The sequence below is a fragment of the Biomphalaria glabrata genome, chromosome 16 (assembly GCF_947242115.1).
Source record: "Biomphalaria glabrata chromosome 16, xgBioGlab47.1, whole genome shotgun sequence".
NCBI classification, from domain to species: Eukaryota; Metazoa; Mollusca; class Gastropoda; family Planorbidae; genus Biomphalaria; species Biomphalaria glabrata.
The window spans coordinates 3939517-3953431 of NC_074726.1; the positions used below are offsets into that span (position 1 = coordinate 3939517).

General features: G+C 37.7%; 1 protein-coding gene across 1 annotated transcript; it reads left to right on the forward strand.

The window, feature by feature from the left end:
• LOC106050165 (uncharacterized) lies at positions 1-11150 on the forward strand. The gene is made up of 5 exons (XM_056014870.1): positions 1-150; positions 2188-2373; positions 3602-3781; positions 7422-7459; positions 7727-11150. The coding sequence occupies exons 2-5, from the start codon at positions 2191-2193 to the stop codon at positions 9015-9017; spliced, it is 1692 nt and encodes a 563-aa protein (XP_055870845.1). The 5' UTR covers positions 1-150; positions 2188-2190; the 3' UTR covers positions 9018-11150.
• Positions 11151-13915: the final 2765 nt, after the last annotated feature.

The window sequence follows — 13915 nt, forward strand, 5'->3', positions numbered from 1 at the left end:
AGCTCTCTCTCTCTCTCTCGTTTATTCACTTACCTCAATTCAAGTCCCTCTTTTATACTGTCCTACTACACGGCATTCTTTGCCAATACATCTCAGACATGCAAGAGTACTGTTTCGTCTTTTGTTGAAACAAGTTTCAGTTTTTAAGAGGTAATTATTTTTACGCGAGTAATTTAATGCTATATTATTAGTTTTTTTCTAAAAAAAAAAAATTCTTTATATTTAGTGTAATGTGTTTTCTCACGTAGAAAGTGTTTTTATACCTAGGGATCGTTTATGTTTTGGTATGCTGAATGGAATCAATTCATATAAAAATATTAATCGTCATAATTGTCATGCTTATTTTTTTTAATTATTTTTTTTATATACAACTGTGCAATGTATTTTTAATGGTGATAATTGAAAATGAAGTGACTTTTAAAAAAACACTTCAACAGCAAGTCACGTGATTTACAACCCTTTTCAGACCTTGCGATCTATATGTCTGATGGTGTGATTGGCTTAATTATTAGTTGCTCTCACGTTTGTTCGCTGTTATTTTATATACTTTATCAGCTTGGTTGGAGGTGCCGTGGTTGAATTGTAAAGGGCTTGGCTGCCGAACCTGGAGTACCGGGCTCGAATCTTTCACATCAACTGCCCTCCGGATCGAAAGTTTTGAAAGGGGAACTTTTTATCAGTTTGTTTGCTGTCCACCGTGTGTCTTGTAATCGAGAAACCTGGAATTCTTCTGTAACATCTCAATTCCAAGGTTAGAATCCTCCTCTGCAGTTGCAGTCGGTGAATTGTATGCAAGAAATTCGCATAAAAAGCTAGAGGTGACTCCTGTGACTAAATATGTAAGAATCTAGCATCCCTTTTAAGAACAAAAATAATCTGTTTAAAATAAGGGCCGCCTAAGGTAATTTATAAACTAGGCAGTAGACCCGGGCTTCCGATTGTGTGGGCCTTAAAATCTTTAAGCTGTCCAACATGTACAGTATCAACGTGACAGTAAAAAGGTTACAACTTCGATGGGCGGGACATGTAGTCCGCATGCCAGACAAACGCCTTCCCAGACGACTTCTGTACGGGGAGTTGTGTGCAGGAAAGCGCTCCCAGGGAGGCCAATACAAGCGTTCCTCATGGCGTGAAGTTGTGAGTCTCGGAGTCTCAAGATTTAAAGCAGGAAGAGTGGCCAGCGTGAAAGAGCGCCGAACCAACAAAAAAACTGAGAGAAGAATCAGGCCTATCTGCAACTGACCTAACCCACCCATGCAACGCATGCGGCCGGCATTTTAAAGCGAGGATTGGACTTTACAGTCATCTTCGAGTCCAAAGGAAATAAGAAATGTGCTCATCTTCGACCACGAAGGAGGAGCTATATATACACAAAAAACAACAACATAGGTCTCAGTTTGTTGTTAAAGTAGTTTGTTTTATATTCTTAACAGTATCATCTATAGCAGTGATGCCCAAACTACGGACCGCGGGCCAGATCCGGCCCGCGATGTGGCTTTATCCAGCCCGCATAGACATGTTTACAAGCAATTAATTGAGTAGACAAACGTTTCACTAAAAAAACAATTGAAACCGATCTTACATAATAGCCATACGTGTGTACGTAGGCAAAATAGTGCTACGGGTTTCTAATAAAACTTTTTTAAATGGTTTATTCTCTATTTCTTTTTTTTTTTTATCTATTCGATGATGTGGCCCGCGACACGAGTGTCGGAAATTAAACTGGCCCGCCGGCCGAAAATGGTTGGGCATCACTGATCTATAGGTAATGTTTCAATCTTATTGATCTCTCTGCGTACGAATGTTATTAAACGGATGTGGTAATGACGATTGTTAACACCATGCCTGCTTCCATCCCCTGCCATCATGCCATCCCCTAAAATTCTGTACCATCCTGTCATCATCTGCTGTTCCCTGACATTCCCTGCCGTCCTGCCATCACCTGTCATCCCATGCCATCACTGCCACCCCTGACATCCAGCCATCCCCTGCTGTTACACCATCCTACCATCGCCATGCCAGCACCATCATGCCATCTTCTGCCAAACTGACATCCTGCAAAAAGTATCACCTAGACTATTACGAAACAAATAAAATAAACCAACAAACATTTAGAACTAATAGAGCATACTACAACAGCAACATTATTTCCATGCATAACCATCATCTACTTTTTAAACGTGACAGTTCATGGACGAAAAGCCTCCCAAACTTACGCCGAGGCAAAGAAAAGATGCCCAAAGTTCACCTATAGGTTCAGAGGCTAAAGGTCAAGACAACTTGCCAAAAGATGAAAATTCAAATGTTCGAAATTTAGTTTCGATGATGGAAAAACAATTAGAAACATTCGAAACGAATTTTTCTAAAAACGAGGTAAGCAGATACGTATTTTAGTTATATTATTTTTCTGTTTATAATTTTTTATAACTTTAATATTTTAACGAGCTTAAAGAGGGGGCGGGGGCGGGCACCAGCAGTGCGACGAAGATATCAAATACATTAAAAATGTTAGCTGCAAAAAATGGTTTGGAGCAAACTTTTTCCATAACGGAAAACTTTGCTTTTTCTGAGTATTTAGTGGAACACTTTGCTTATTTTTCTATTTAGAGAGATTAATTCACGTGCTTTGCCTACTTATTAATCATCCAAGTAGTTTGCGGAACACTTAATTAGGCCTAGCGGAACACTTAATTAGGCCTGGCGGAACACTTAATTAGGCCTGGCGGAACACTTAATTAGGCCTAGCGGAACACTTAATTAGGCCTAGCGGAACACTTAATTAGGCCTGGCGGAACACTTAATTAGGCCTAGCGGAACACTTAATTAGGCCTGGCGGAACACATAATCAGGCCTGGCGGAACACTTAATTAGGCCTGGCGGAACACTTAATTAGGCCTGGCGGAACACATAATCAGGCCTGGCGGAACACTTAATTAGGCCTGGCGGAACACTTAATTAGGCATGGCGGAACACTTAATTAGGCCTGGCGGAACACTTAATTAGGCCTGGTGGAACATATAATCAGGCCTGGCGGAACACTTAATTAGGCCTTGCGGAACATTAATTAGGCCTGTCGGAACACTTAATTAGGCCTGGCGGAACACTTAATTAGGCCTAGCGGAACACTAGTGTTCGGCGAAACACATTTTGGGAAACACTGGTTTAGAGTTCCTCATTGAGTTGCAGTGTAGTGAAAGGGTGAACATAATAAATCACCATGCAGATATTACGATTACACTTATTCTCGTGTACTAACTTGTTATAAGTAGGTCATAAAAAAGTACGAAAGACAAAATATATATTGTTGAATGTATACTTTAAGCTTCTCCCCTTTCAGATCTTGTGATCTTTAGGGCAGATGATGTAATTGTCATCTGTTTCTGTGGCCCACGGTTAACGATGGTGTCATGTGCAGAGCACCCACCTTTACTTTTCCCAAACTTATGCCAGGCACCCATTAGAGATCTCGAAATAAAAAATTCCAGTCTTCACCAGGATTTGTACCAAGGACCCCTCGGTTCGGAAGCCAAGCGCCTTACCACTCAGCCAGCGCGCCTTCTAAATATATTTCTAACTTTAACCAATTTTTTGAGTATGGCAGATAGAGAGAAAACCTCCAAAACCGTTGCCGAGGCAAAGAAAAGTTCAAAGTTCATCAACAAGTTCAGAGGCTAAAGGTCAAGATAACTTGCCAAGGGATGAAAACTCAAATGTTCCAAAACTAGTTCTGTGGACGAAGAAACAATTAGAAACATTCGAAATGAATTTTCCTAGAAATGAGGTAACAAATGTATACATTAATGAATATATCTCAAAATACTTTAAATACTTAATAAAATGATGCATATTTTTTTTAGAAGCATTTTGTCATTGCGGTTTCATATGCGTCGTGTTTTTTTTTCCTCAGCAATAGCAAACAAAATAAAAAGGAATTTAAAAAAGAATAAAATAGTGTATTTAGGCTTTTTAAAAAATGTTATGTTTCATCCATCTTGAACACACACATACAATGTGGTATAGACATTATCCAATATCCACTACGGCCGATGACACACAAGCACGCCAAGTAATTTTCTTTCAATGTTTAACACTTCACAACACACATTCACATTCCTCATATGCTAGGACAAATTTGTACAAATACTCCTTGTTCCCTAGTGCTATTAGAGCATGGAATGGGTTGCCTGAGCTAGCCAGGAAAACCAGTGACTTGGCAGAATTTAAGTCATTGGTTAACATGCTTGACTAGATTGATCTAGGAACGCGCGTAGGACGTAATCATCTTCTTTTTTGAAGTAACGTCTGTACTATATAAGATAAGGTAAGAAGAAGACACACACTCACACTCACGCGACGTCAAACTTAAATGTATTCTACCCCCACCCCCCTATTCCAACACACCCACACATGATGAGATCAGGACATAGTCCACTTAACATATGCACAACTGAAAGACAAGATATAGAATATTCTTTCACATATATAGACAATATACCTTTTTATTTATAGAACTCTTAGCATTTGGATCTATGAAAGGAGACTAATTCATTACAGTCCTTTTAAAAGAAGTAACGCTTCCTTCCCCATGTAAAAGAAGTGTAGTAGTTTCGCCCACTCCCTCTCTGGTTACTTTACCTGGATATATCCAAGGTCCTATAGACGACTATGACTTACATCTCTAGCATTTTACGTGCAAAGTAGTTACTCTTCCATCTATGACAATTTTAAAGTGACTAAAGAAGCTGATCATTGAGACACATCCACGGTTCAGGTTACCCATTTGTAATCTTATCTTATATAATACAAACGTTACTTCGAAAAAGAAGATGATTACGTCATGTATCTAGTCATGCATGTTAACCAAAGACTTAAATTTTGCCAAGTAACCGGTTTTCTTGGCTGGCTCGGGTCTTCTAGGCAGGGAAGAACGAGGAATGAGCCTTTGTGTTTTTGTTTTTCTGAGTATTTTATTAGATTTTGTTTTTGTATTTGAAGATTATGGTTCAGTGTTTTATGTATAATTGCTACTTTACATTTGAGTCTTCTATCTTGAAGGCTTTCTATATCTATATATTTAACTCTTAGCATTCAGATCTGTGAAAGAAAATCCATTCATTGTGGTCCTTTTAAAAGAAGAATAGCTTTTTTATGTAAAAGGAGTGTTTTATCCGCTCTCTCTCTCTCTTTCTGGTTACATTACTTTTCCTGGACGTATCCAAGGATGACTATGAGTTACGCTGTCTTCCCTAGAATATTACGTCATAAGTAAGCACCCTCTCTCTATGACACTTTTTAAGTGACTAAAGAAGCTGATCATTGATGCACGTCAACAGTTTCAGGCAAGGCAATAGTCATCACCAGATGTTGCAGCGTTTTCAATCTTCTTCCTCTTTCTGCGATACATCACCCCCTCCTTTATGTTTGCCCTCCATATTGATCTATCTTTTGCTTTCCTCTGGAAAGTGTTGGTCCCGATTCTGAATTGCCTAATGTTGCTCTTTATCTTTGGTTTTTATCACATTGAGAATATTACGGATTTTCACAATACAAGTTAATCGCAGTAACCTGCTTCTTGTTTACACTTACGATATTGTTATAAACCTGGTGGTGGCACAGATGGGGGTAGTGGTGTGAGTGTAGTCAGCCGACGCAACTCGCCCCAGGCCAGCGCTAGATGAGCGGTCAACCGTGACGAGTTACGACGGTCAGCCGAGACGAGTGTCAACACGGCGGTTTGAGAAGGATCGACGTCGTGAACAGAGCTCACGAGCGTCACGAGAGTTGTAGTCATCTGACCACCTAGAAACGTCGATCGGCGTTCTGTCCGGTTCGAGAAGGCCAGTAGGGACCCTATATAAAGAGCGGAGGTGTCGCAGTCAAGACGGGGTTCACGGCAGGGGTTCAGAGCCCAGTTCATTACAGTCCGGTCGACTACAGCACAGTTCAGCGGTGTGGCTCTGTACGGAGCATTACGACGGTTCAGTGCGGAGTGCTGTCAAGTACAGTTGAGACGACTGGCGTCTTGATCTTGGTCTGCGATCGAGTCCGACACAACGAGCCTAGTGTGTGAAGTCAGTCCTGAACTGTTGAACCCAGTGGAAGCCCGGAACGAGACGGAGAGGCCAGTGCAAGAGTTGATACTGCGGAACGGTGTTATCGGAGAGATATTTGTACAGTGTACGTGTTGCCAATTGTACAGTATTGGCTGTTATTTATTCAACTATTAAAGTGTTACGTTACTTTGGAGCCCTGAGTTGTCAAGTTCTTTAAGTTGGTGGTGTATGGTGCAGTTTGCAGAGAGCCTGGATAGTGAGATTCGTAACAATATTTAAGTAATAAAAATCAATAAGATAGAAATAGAAGACAAAACGCTAGACCTACAAAGACACATACTTGAACAATTAACAAATTGAATCAATTTAAATGCGAACGCCATATTGAGAATCATTATTGCCATCTGCTAAATGTTTTGAAATTTGATTCGACAGTGTTGAAATATTCTCAAAATTGTAATAGTTTTATTCTTTTAATTCTTCACTTATCAGTGCTTTCGTTTACTGTACATTTGATATACCAAACAACTTGTCTCAATGTAGGAAAATCACCAATTATTATTGTATTACAAATATCAACTCACTCTGTATGATAAAACGTTTGTACACATTATTTCTCCCACACCCAATCTGGGATCAAGCTGTATTTTTTTCTAAATTAGTCCTAGTACCTAGACTGAAGAAAATTCAACACATTAACCAGTTAGGTTATTATGTATTGTATGTAATTATTTTGTTTGGTATCATATGCATTTAACAAGCGAATACGGTAACATTTGAAGATTCTCCCGTCTTCCCCCCCCCCCCCCAACTCAACTTTTCCCAACTGGTCCAGGCAAGTGATGGAATCATGGTGCACCGAGAAAGTTAAAAAGTATGAAATTGCCCTAAAAAAATCGGCACAAATAATTCTAATCGCACAGATTTATTATTGTCTCTAATTGTTAGTCTAGATTTATTACAAATGTACATGACTGATCCAAACTAATTGATACAGTTACACTTAATTTAAGTGTTTTTTTTTTTTTTAAAGTTTAAATACTTATTCCTGTTTAGCTGACATAGTCCCTTAAAATATAAGGGTAGGTTTTGTATTTCATTCGGTGAGATGCATTTGTATTTCTGTATATATAGTTCTCATAACAAACAGCAAGGTCCAGTGGTCAAGCTGGTAAATCAGGAGAAAGTGGCAAATAAACACTTTGAATTGCTTTATATAACCTTCCTAAGGGGAATCACTCTTGTCTTCACAATAACTATATTGTTAACTCCCCATTATGTCACAAAAAAATTTTTTCTTAGGCTGTACATGAATGTTACCTAACAACATAAACATATTACTATTCTTTAAAACTCTTTGTTTTTCAGTCTCAACTTCAAAACGAATCTACTTTAAATTGCTCAAAGTAAGTTTATACATTTATTCCAGATTTTAAGAACATAATTTGCCACATACATTTTATCAACTATCAATAAAATACAACTTTCTACTCCTACTTTATCTCATCTTATCTCTTCTCGTGGTCCCGTCTGAGGCATGGGCCACCAACCAACTTCCTCTAATGCAACTTTTCTCTCGTTATTTGGCTTCTAATTTGGATTCATGAAATATAATTAATACATATTCCATACTTTAATTTAATTCAATTTAATTATTTAAAACGTTTTTTCAGACTACCAGAAAACGTGTTGGACGAAGTAGATCTACTCTTAATTGGAAAAACAGGAAACGGAAAAAGCTCCCTAGGAAATTCAATAATGAGGAAAGCCGTCTTTGAATTTAACGATACATTATCAACAGTGACCCAAGCTATAGCTGATGCTGTATGCGAATTTCATGGAACCAGAATTAAAGTAGTCGATGGACCAGGTATTGGAGATATTGATAAAAGTCAAGAGAAAGGTACTGTTGACATTATAAACTCTATGTCTGAAGCGATAGCCATTAACCCACGAGGCTATCACGCATTTCTTCTTGTTTTCAAATTCGGCAGTCGACTAACAAGTGAAGATAAAAACGTCATTTCAATCTTAAAGAAAATTTTCGGAGAGTCCTTCTTTGTGAAATACTGCATACTAGTCATGACTTGTGGCGACCAGTTTGAAAGTGATATCAGCATTGACTTTCTGGATTGGGTCGCTAACCAAAGATGCACTGTTTTCCGATCATTCCTGGAAGAATGTAGTAACAGAATAGTCTTATTCAACAATAAAACTGCAGATAAAGAAAGACAAGAAGGGCAGCTAATGAAGTTATTAAATATTGTTAAGACTTTAAAATTACAAAATTGTCGCTACGCGGATGAACATTATTTTACTGGAAAAACCAATAGAGATTATTTAACGGTAGAAGCCCAGAAAGACTTCATTGAGGAAGAAGCGTTAAGAGAAGCAAATGTTATAGACGAAACACTGAAAGTTATACTTGATAGCACACGATCTGAACGAAATACTGTATTGTTTAAAGACCTTCTTGATAGATCAAAGAACTTACTCAAATATTTATTGGACAAAGACAAAAGTACTGGCGTTCTGGAATCAATAACCCAAATTGTTTCTTCCTTAATATCATCCATTCAAGATGAACTCAAATTCTCTGAAAGAATAGGAAATGAAAAGGAGAAATTGAATTTAAGAGTGAAAAAAGAAATGGCCGAGAACGCCATGAAAATTCATCGACTTCAAGAGGACTACGAGCAAAAAACTGAAACAGGTAAATTGCAAGAAACTAGGGCGATAGAGATGTTTTTAGAGCAGAAAAAACTTATGGAAGATTTAGAGCAAGCGTGGCAGCGGGAGAAACAAGATCTCGAAAGAAATCATACCATCGAAAGATTAACTTATGACAAACAGTATCAGAAATTAACAGATCAGTTTGACGAGATCAAAACGTCGTATGAGAAACAGACGCGAAAACAACGTAAAGACAATATTTTCAAGAAAATGTTTGAAAAGACGAAGTAGAAAAAAGTTTTGTGGTTAGAAACTCTTTTCTGCAGGTCTTAATGGACAAAAAAATCTCCAATGGCAAGTTTTCACATAGACTGTAAAATTTCATATACATTACATTTCTAAAATAGCACTGACTCGTCGACTGATTGATTGATTCATTTATGTATCAAGTGATCTCAGCAACTGCCATTCGGATTCACATGTGTTTCTACACAAGTTCTTTTTACCTTTAAGATACTCGCTAAAAACGTTTATCATACATTTAATGCCTTAAATTGCTATTAGCAAAAATATGCTTTCTATCAAACCTTTGTAATTTAATTCCAATCTTTTTAAGAAAGACAAAATTCTATATCAAAATCAAAATTACAAGTAGCACCAAAAAAAAAAACAACAAAAAAAAAACCTTCAGTATTTTAAAGCAAAGTTGAACAAAACTTATATCAACTCCTGGTTACAGACATGATCCCTCCAGGAGATGCACATTATACGTCGCAGGCAGCGTAGGTTGATCATGTCTCCAACCAGGACGTTCTAGAACGGGTCAATATGCACAGCATCTATGCCCCTCTTACACAGATAAGACTACGTTGGCTCGGTCATGTCACTCGCATGCCAGATGGAAGAATCCCTAAAGACATCCTATACGCTGAGCTTGCAGTTGAAGTCAGATCCAAGAACCGCCCAAGACTAACCTACAGAGATGTCTGCAAGCGGGACATGATAGCCACGGGCATCAAGGAAAGTATGAGATAGCCCAAGACCGGACATAATGGAGACAGATTGTACGTGCTGGTAAAAACTTCACCGAGTGCAGAAAAAACGACGACGAAGTTGTATCAGTCAAGAGAAAGAAGAGGAAAGCTACCTTTCAGCTAGCAGTAGGACAGATGCATATCCATGAACGAACTGTGGAAAACTCTGCCGCTCCAGCATTGGCTTGATCAGACACTCCAGATTCTGCCCCGTCTCAAGACAAAACCAAAGCCAGTGACCTACCTAGGCGCATCCATTGTCTTCCAAGAAAGAAGAAGTCATATATTTATATATATATATATATTTAGATATATATATATGCATATGCATATGCATAAGGTTGCGCTTTATCATGGACATACGGTGGCAAGACTGCACTACAAACAGCGATGTCCTTGCGAACGCCGGTATGGACTGTATAGAGGGGCTTCTTATGGTCCAACAGTTACGTTTGGCAAGGCACGTATCCCGTAAAACCAACGTATGCCTAAGGCAGTCTTTTTTGTTGAGCTAAAAGGTGGTCGACGTAACAGATGCGTCCCACGGAAACGCTTCAAAGACCAGCTTAGGCGTCAACTTGCATTAACTGTGATAGAAAAGAGCACCTGGCTGCATGCGGCTTCAGAACGAGACAGCTGGAGGTCACTCACGAAGGCCGCGAAATACACATTTGAGACCTAAAGAAAATCTACTGCCGAGGACAAACGCAGACGGCGAAAAGAAAATCTAAATCAACCACCTGCGGACAGTGGTTTTGCTTGCCCTGGATGTGGCAAAATATGTTGGCCACAGCAGGGGCTGCGCAGCCACGGGAAATACTGCATTCCTCACTAAGCTTCGGACTCGAAGACAAACCTTATTATATAGATAGATAGATAGATAGATAGATAGATAGATAGATAGATAGATAGATAGATAGATAGATAGATAGATAGATAGATAGATAGATAGATAGATATAGATATAGATATAGATATAGATATAGATATAGATATAGATATAGATATAGATATAGATATAGATATAGATATAGATATAGATATATAATAATAATAATAATAATAATAATCTTTATTATCCGTAAGGAAATTTGTCTTACAATTTGTGCATTACACCAAACAAAAAAAACATTATAACTATAAGAAACCAAAGTGTACATTCACGCCAGACTCACTCATAATTTACATGTGACAAAGTTTATACCAGATTGTTCTTATTTAATGATTTGATTGCCAGGGGAACATATAGATATAGATATATATATCAACTCACTCTGTCTGTCTGGTAAAAAGTTTGTACAAGTTATTTTCTCCACACCATTGTTTAAAAATTTTGAAATTTTAGCCTATTATTTATTTGCGAAGTGATACATGTATTAATAAATAAAAATAACCATCCAATACTCTTAAGCGAACATTTTTTGTATGTATGTATGTATGTATAGTACTAGGTGACCGAGCCTTGTTCGTTTGAATACTTTGTTGAGGAAATGTATTTACCTATTTTGGATCGGGTAAAGTCTCCCAATTCAAAAAATTGGTTTCGTGTTCTTTGAGTTCTAAATGTCAATGTACATGGCCATTAGAAAAGAAAAAGCACTAGTTGTCGAGAGTTGGCAAAGGCAGTCTTTTTTTTATGAGCTAAAACGTGGTAGGTCTAGAATCTATTATTTTGTTTATTTGACAGAGTGAGAGCAAGTATAATTTCGCAAGTATAATTTCGCAAGTATGCCTTTGTAGATAAGACTACTATACTCTCTAGCACTGCCTTTTCTTTACACTCAAAAGTCAAATTAAAGATTATAATTAATAAAACGAAATTAATATTTCTTTTTGACTGGTGGGGGGGGGGGGAGGCTAATTGACGCCTTTGAAAAATGCTATTTATTTCCTTTAGTCATAAAACTGACGGTGTATGATGTCTTATACTGAACATTGCTTGCCTTATGCTTGAAGGATGCAATTAAAAATTAGTACACCTAACCAAAGGGGCTATATCTATAATTCACGTACTGATAGGTTTTGGGAGGGGGTCAATGGTGAATACTAAAAAAAAAAGGGGTGTCATAATGAAAAGGGCTGAAATTTGTTTTTCAAAAGGAGGTTGGTTTGTACGTTAGGGTGATACATCCAAAATACAGCATATCAACTATTTCGAGATTAAATTGAGAAGCTGAAGAATAGTTTGATATTGTACATAGGACGAACCTTTTTTTAATTTTTTTTTTTATTTTGGATTTGGGATTTGAGGGTGGGGGGAGGAGAAAAGTAAAGCTCTAATAGAATTTACAGCCAAAACGTATGTGTGTCTGGGAGGGGGGGGGCGTATATAATCGAGTTGTTAGAACCCAAGTCAAAAGTCTATGTCAGAGAGCAAAACTGTTAGCAGGAAAAGGAAGTTCCAGAGACCGATAAAATAACTGAACGAGAAAAAAAAGAGAGAAGGAGAGAGAAAAAGAGCGACAAAGAGATGGAAAGAGAACGTGAGAGGGCTGTTTCATTACAGTGTAACTAAAAATCACGGGCTGAAAAGTATGTAAGTAAGATCTTTGAAATGCGACCCGTTTATTGGAAGTTTGTAGATGATATTTCGGCCGAAAAAAAAACAATATATAGCGTCTGGGGAAAGCAAAGGTAGTTAAAGCTGTGTCAGATGTAGACTTTGCACAGAGTAGAATGAAGAAAACCGGTCGACAGGTCAAGTGTTATAGCCTAACGGTTTAACAGACTTTTAAAAAAATGACATGTTTCGGATGTTCCTTATGAGTGGAAGATAATTTACTTCCTAGTCCTAACCTCCCGCAGGACGGCAGTAGATGGCAGAGGCCAGGGACCATCAAGACTATTACCGCACGACCAGGTAGCCATCCTAAGGCATAGGTGAAGGTGAACTAATTAGGCAAGTGCTAAACTTGTGACAAAAAAAAAACTTCACTTATATTTGTAAATAACTTAAAGATTAAAGGTGCAAACCAAGTTAAAATCAAATTGTCATGTAATAAATGTATGAAGATGCCTTTGGCCATATATGGAACAGCCACATTGTGGACAGAAACACCCCAATAGAAAGAAAACTATTTGAGGAGCTCCTTGATTTGGAAACCACTGCGTAGTTCATCTCATATATGGGTCTAGTTGTCTGTACGCTCCAACATAACAATGAGAACAAAGAAGAAGAAGAATCTGACAGCAGATCTGAAGAAAAGAAATGTAAAACAAGTTTCTTTGGTGTGTTTTTTATTTTGGCATTTTATATTTCCCCTGCAAGAGATTCTGTTTTGTGCCATTATATTGTAAACACGATCATAGCCATAAAGCCGTAACAAATCGGCACTAAACAGAGACATCGGCACACATAATTATAAAGCTCAGTTTATACACGCGTGGGGATTCTTGATTTAACTATATAAGCAAACACACTTTTCCCTATTGGCAGTTACATTTAAAAGAAAGGTTTAGATTCATTGAAGCAGAACAAAACCGAAAAGTGTTATGTAGTTTATGTAAAGGTTTCCTGGACATTTTCCCCGTATATTCTATGCACATATACAACGCAAGAAAAGTTTATTTTTACTGCTTATGTCTAGTCATAAATCCAACAACGAGGCGTGGTGACAGGGTGATAAAGTGCTTGGCTTGCAAACTAAGAGTATCGGGATTGAATTACTGTAAGGACTGGGATTTTGAATTTCAAGACGTTTGGGGCGTCCTTGAGTCTTATGTGTATCAGACATTTTTTTTAAACTGTAAATGTAACTGGTCTTTTGCGCTGGCCAAATGACACCCTCATTATTGTTGTCCATTTAAAAAAAGTTGACCGTTACATCATCTGCCCTAGAGATAGCAAGTTCTGAAAGGGATACTTTATTTACTACTTCATAATTTTAAAAAAAATATTTGTGCTTCAAGAATGTCGCGAATCGATAGTTAAATCATTATAACTAAGACATAGCAGGGACAGCTAATCCTAAGCAATACTTTCTTCGATTCTTTGATTACATATACATAAGTTATAGGTCTTACATATCCTTACAAAACAAATAATGTAAAGAATATATGTGCACCATAGTACAATCAGGGCACGCTACAATGCATTGATGTATTATATTATTAGAAAGTTGTATCACTTTAGAGTTGGATTCTAAGGTTGTACAT

What these genes read in the sequence shown, in the direction of transcription:
- LOC106050165 (XM_056014870.1), top strand. Translation starts at nt 2,191, where the DNA reads ATGGACGAAAAGCCTCCCAAACTTACGCCGAGGCAAAGAAAAGATGCC. An exon ending in TGAATTTTCCTAGAAATGAG is followed by an intron (nt 3,782 to 7,421) that starts GTAACAAATGTA and finishes TTTGTTTTTCAG; the next exon opens with TCTCAACTTCAAAACGAATC. An exon ending in TCTACTTTAAATTGCTCAAA is followed by an intron (nt 7,460 to 7,726) that starts GTAAGTTTATAC and finishes ACGTTTTTTCAG; the next exon opens with ACTACCAGAAAACGTGTTGG.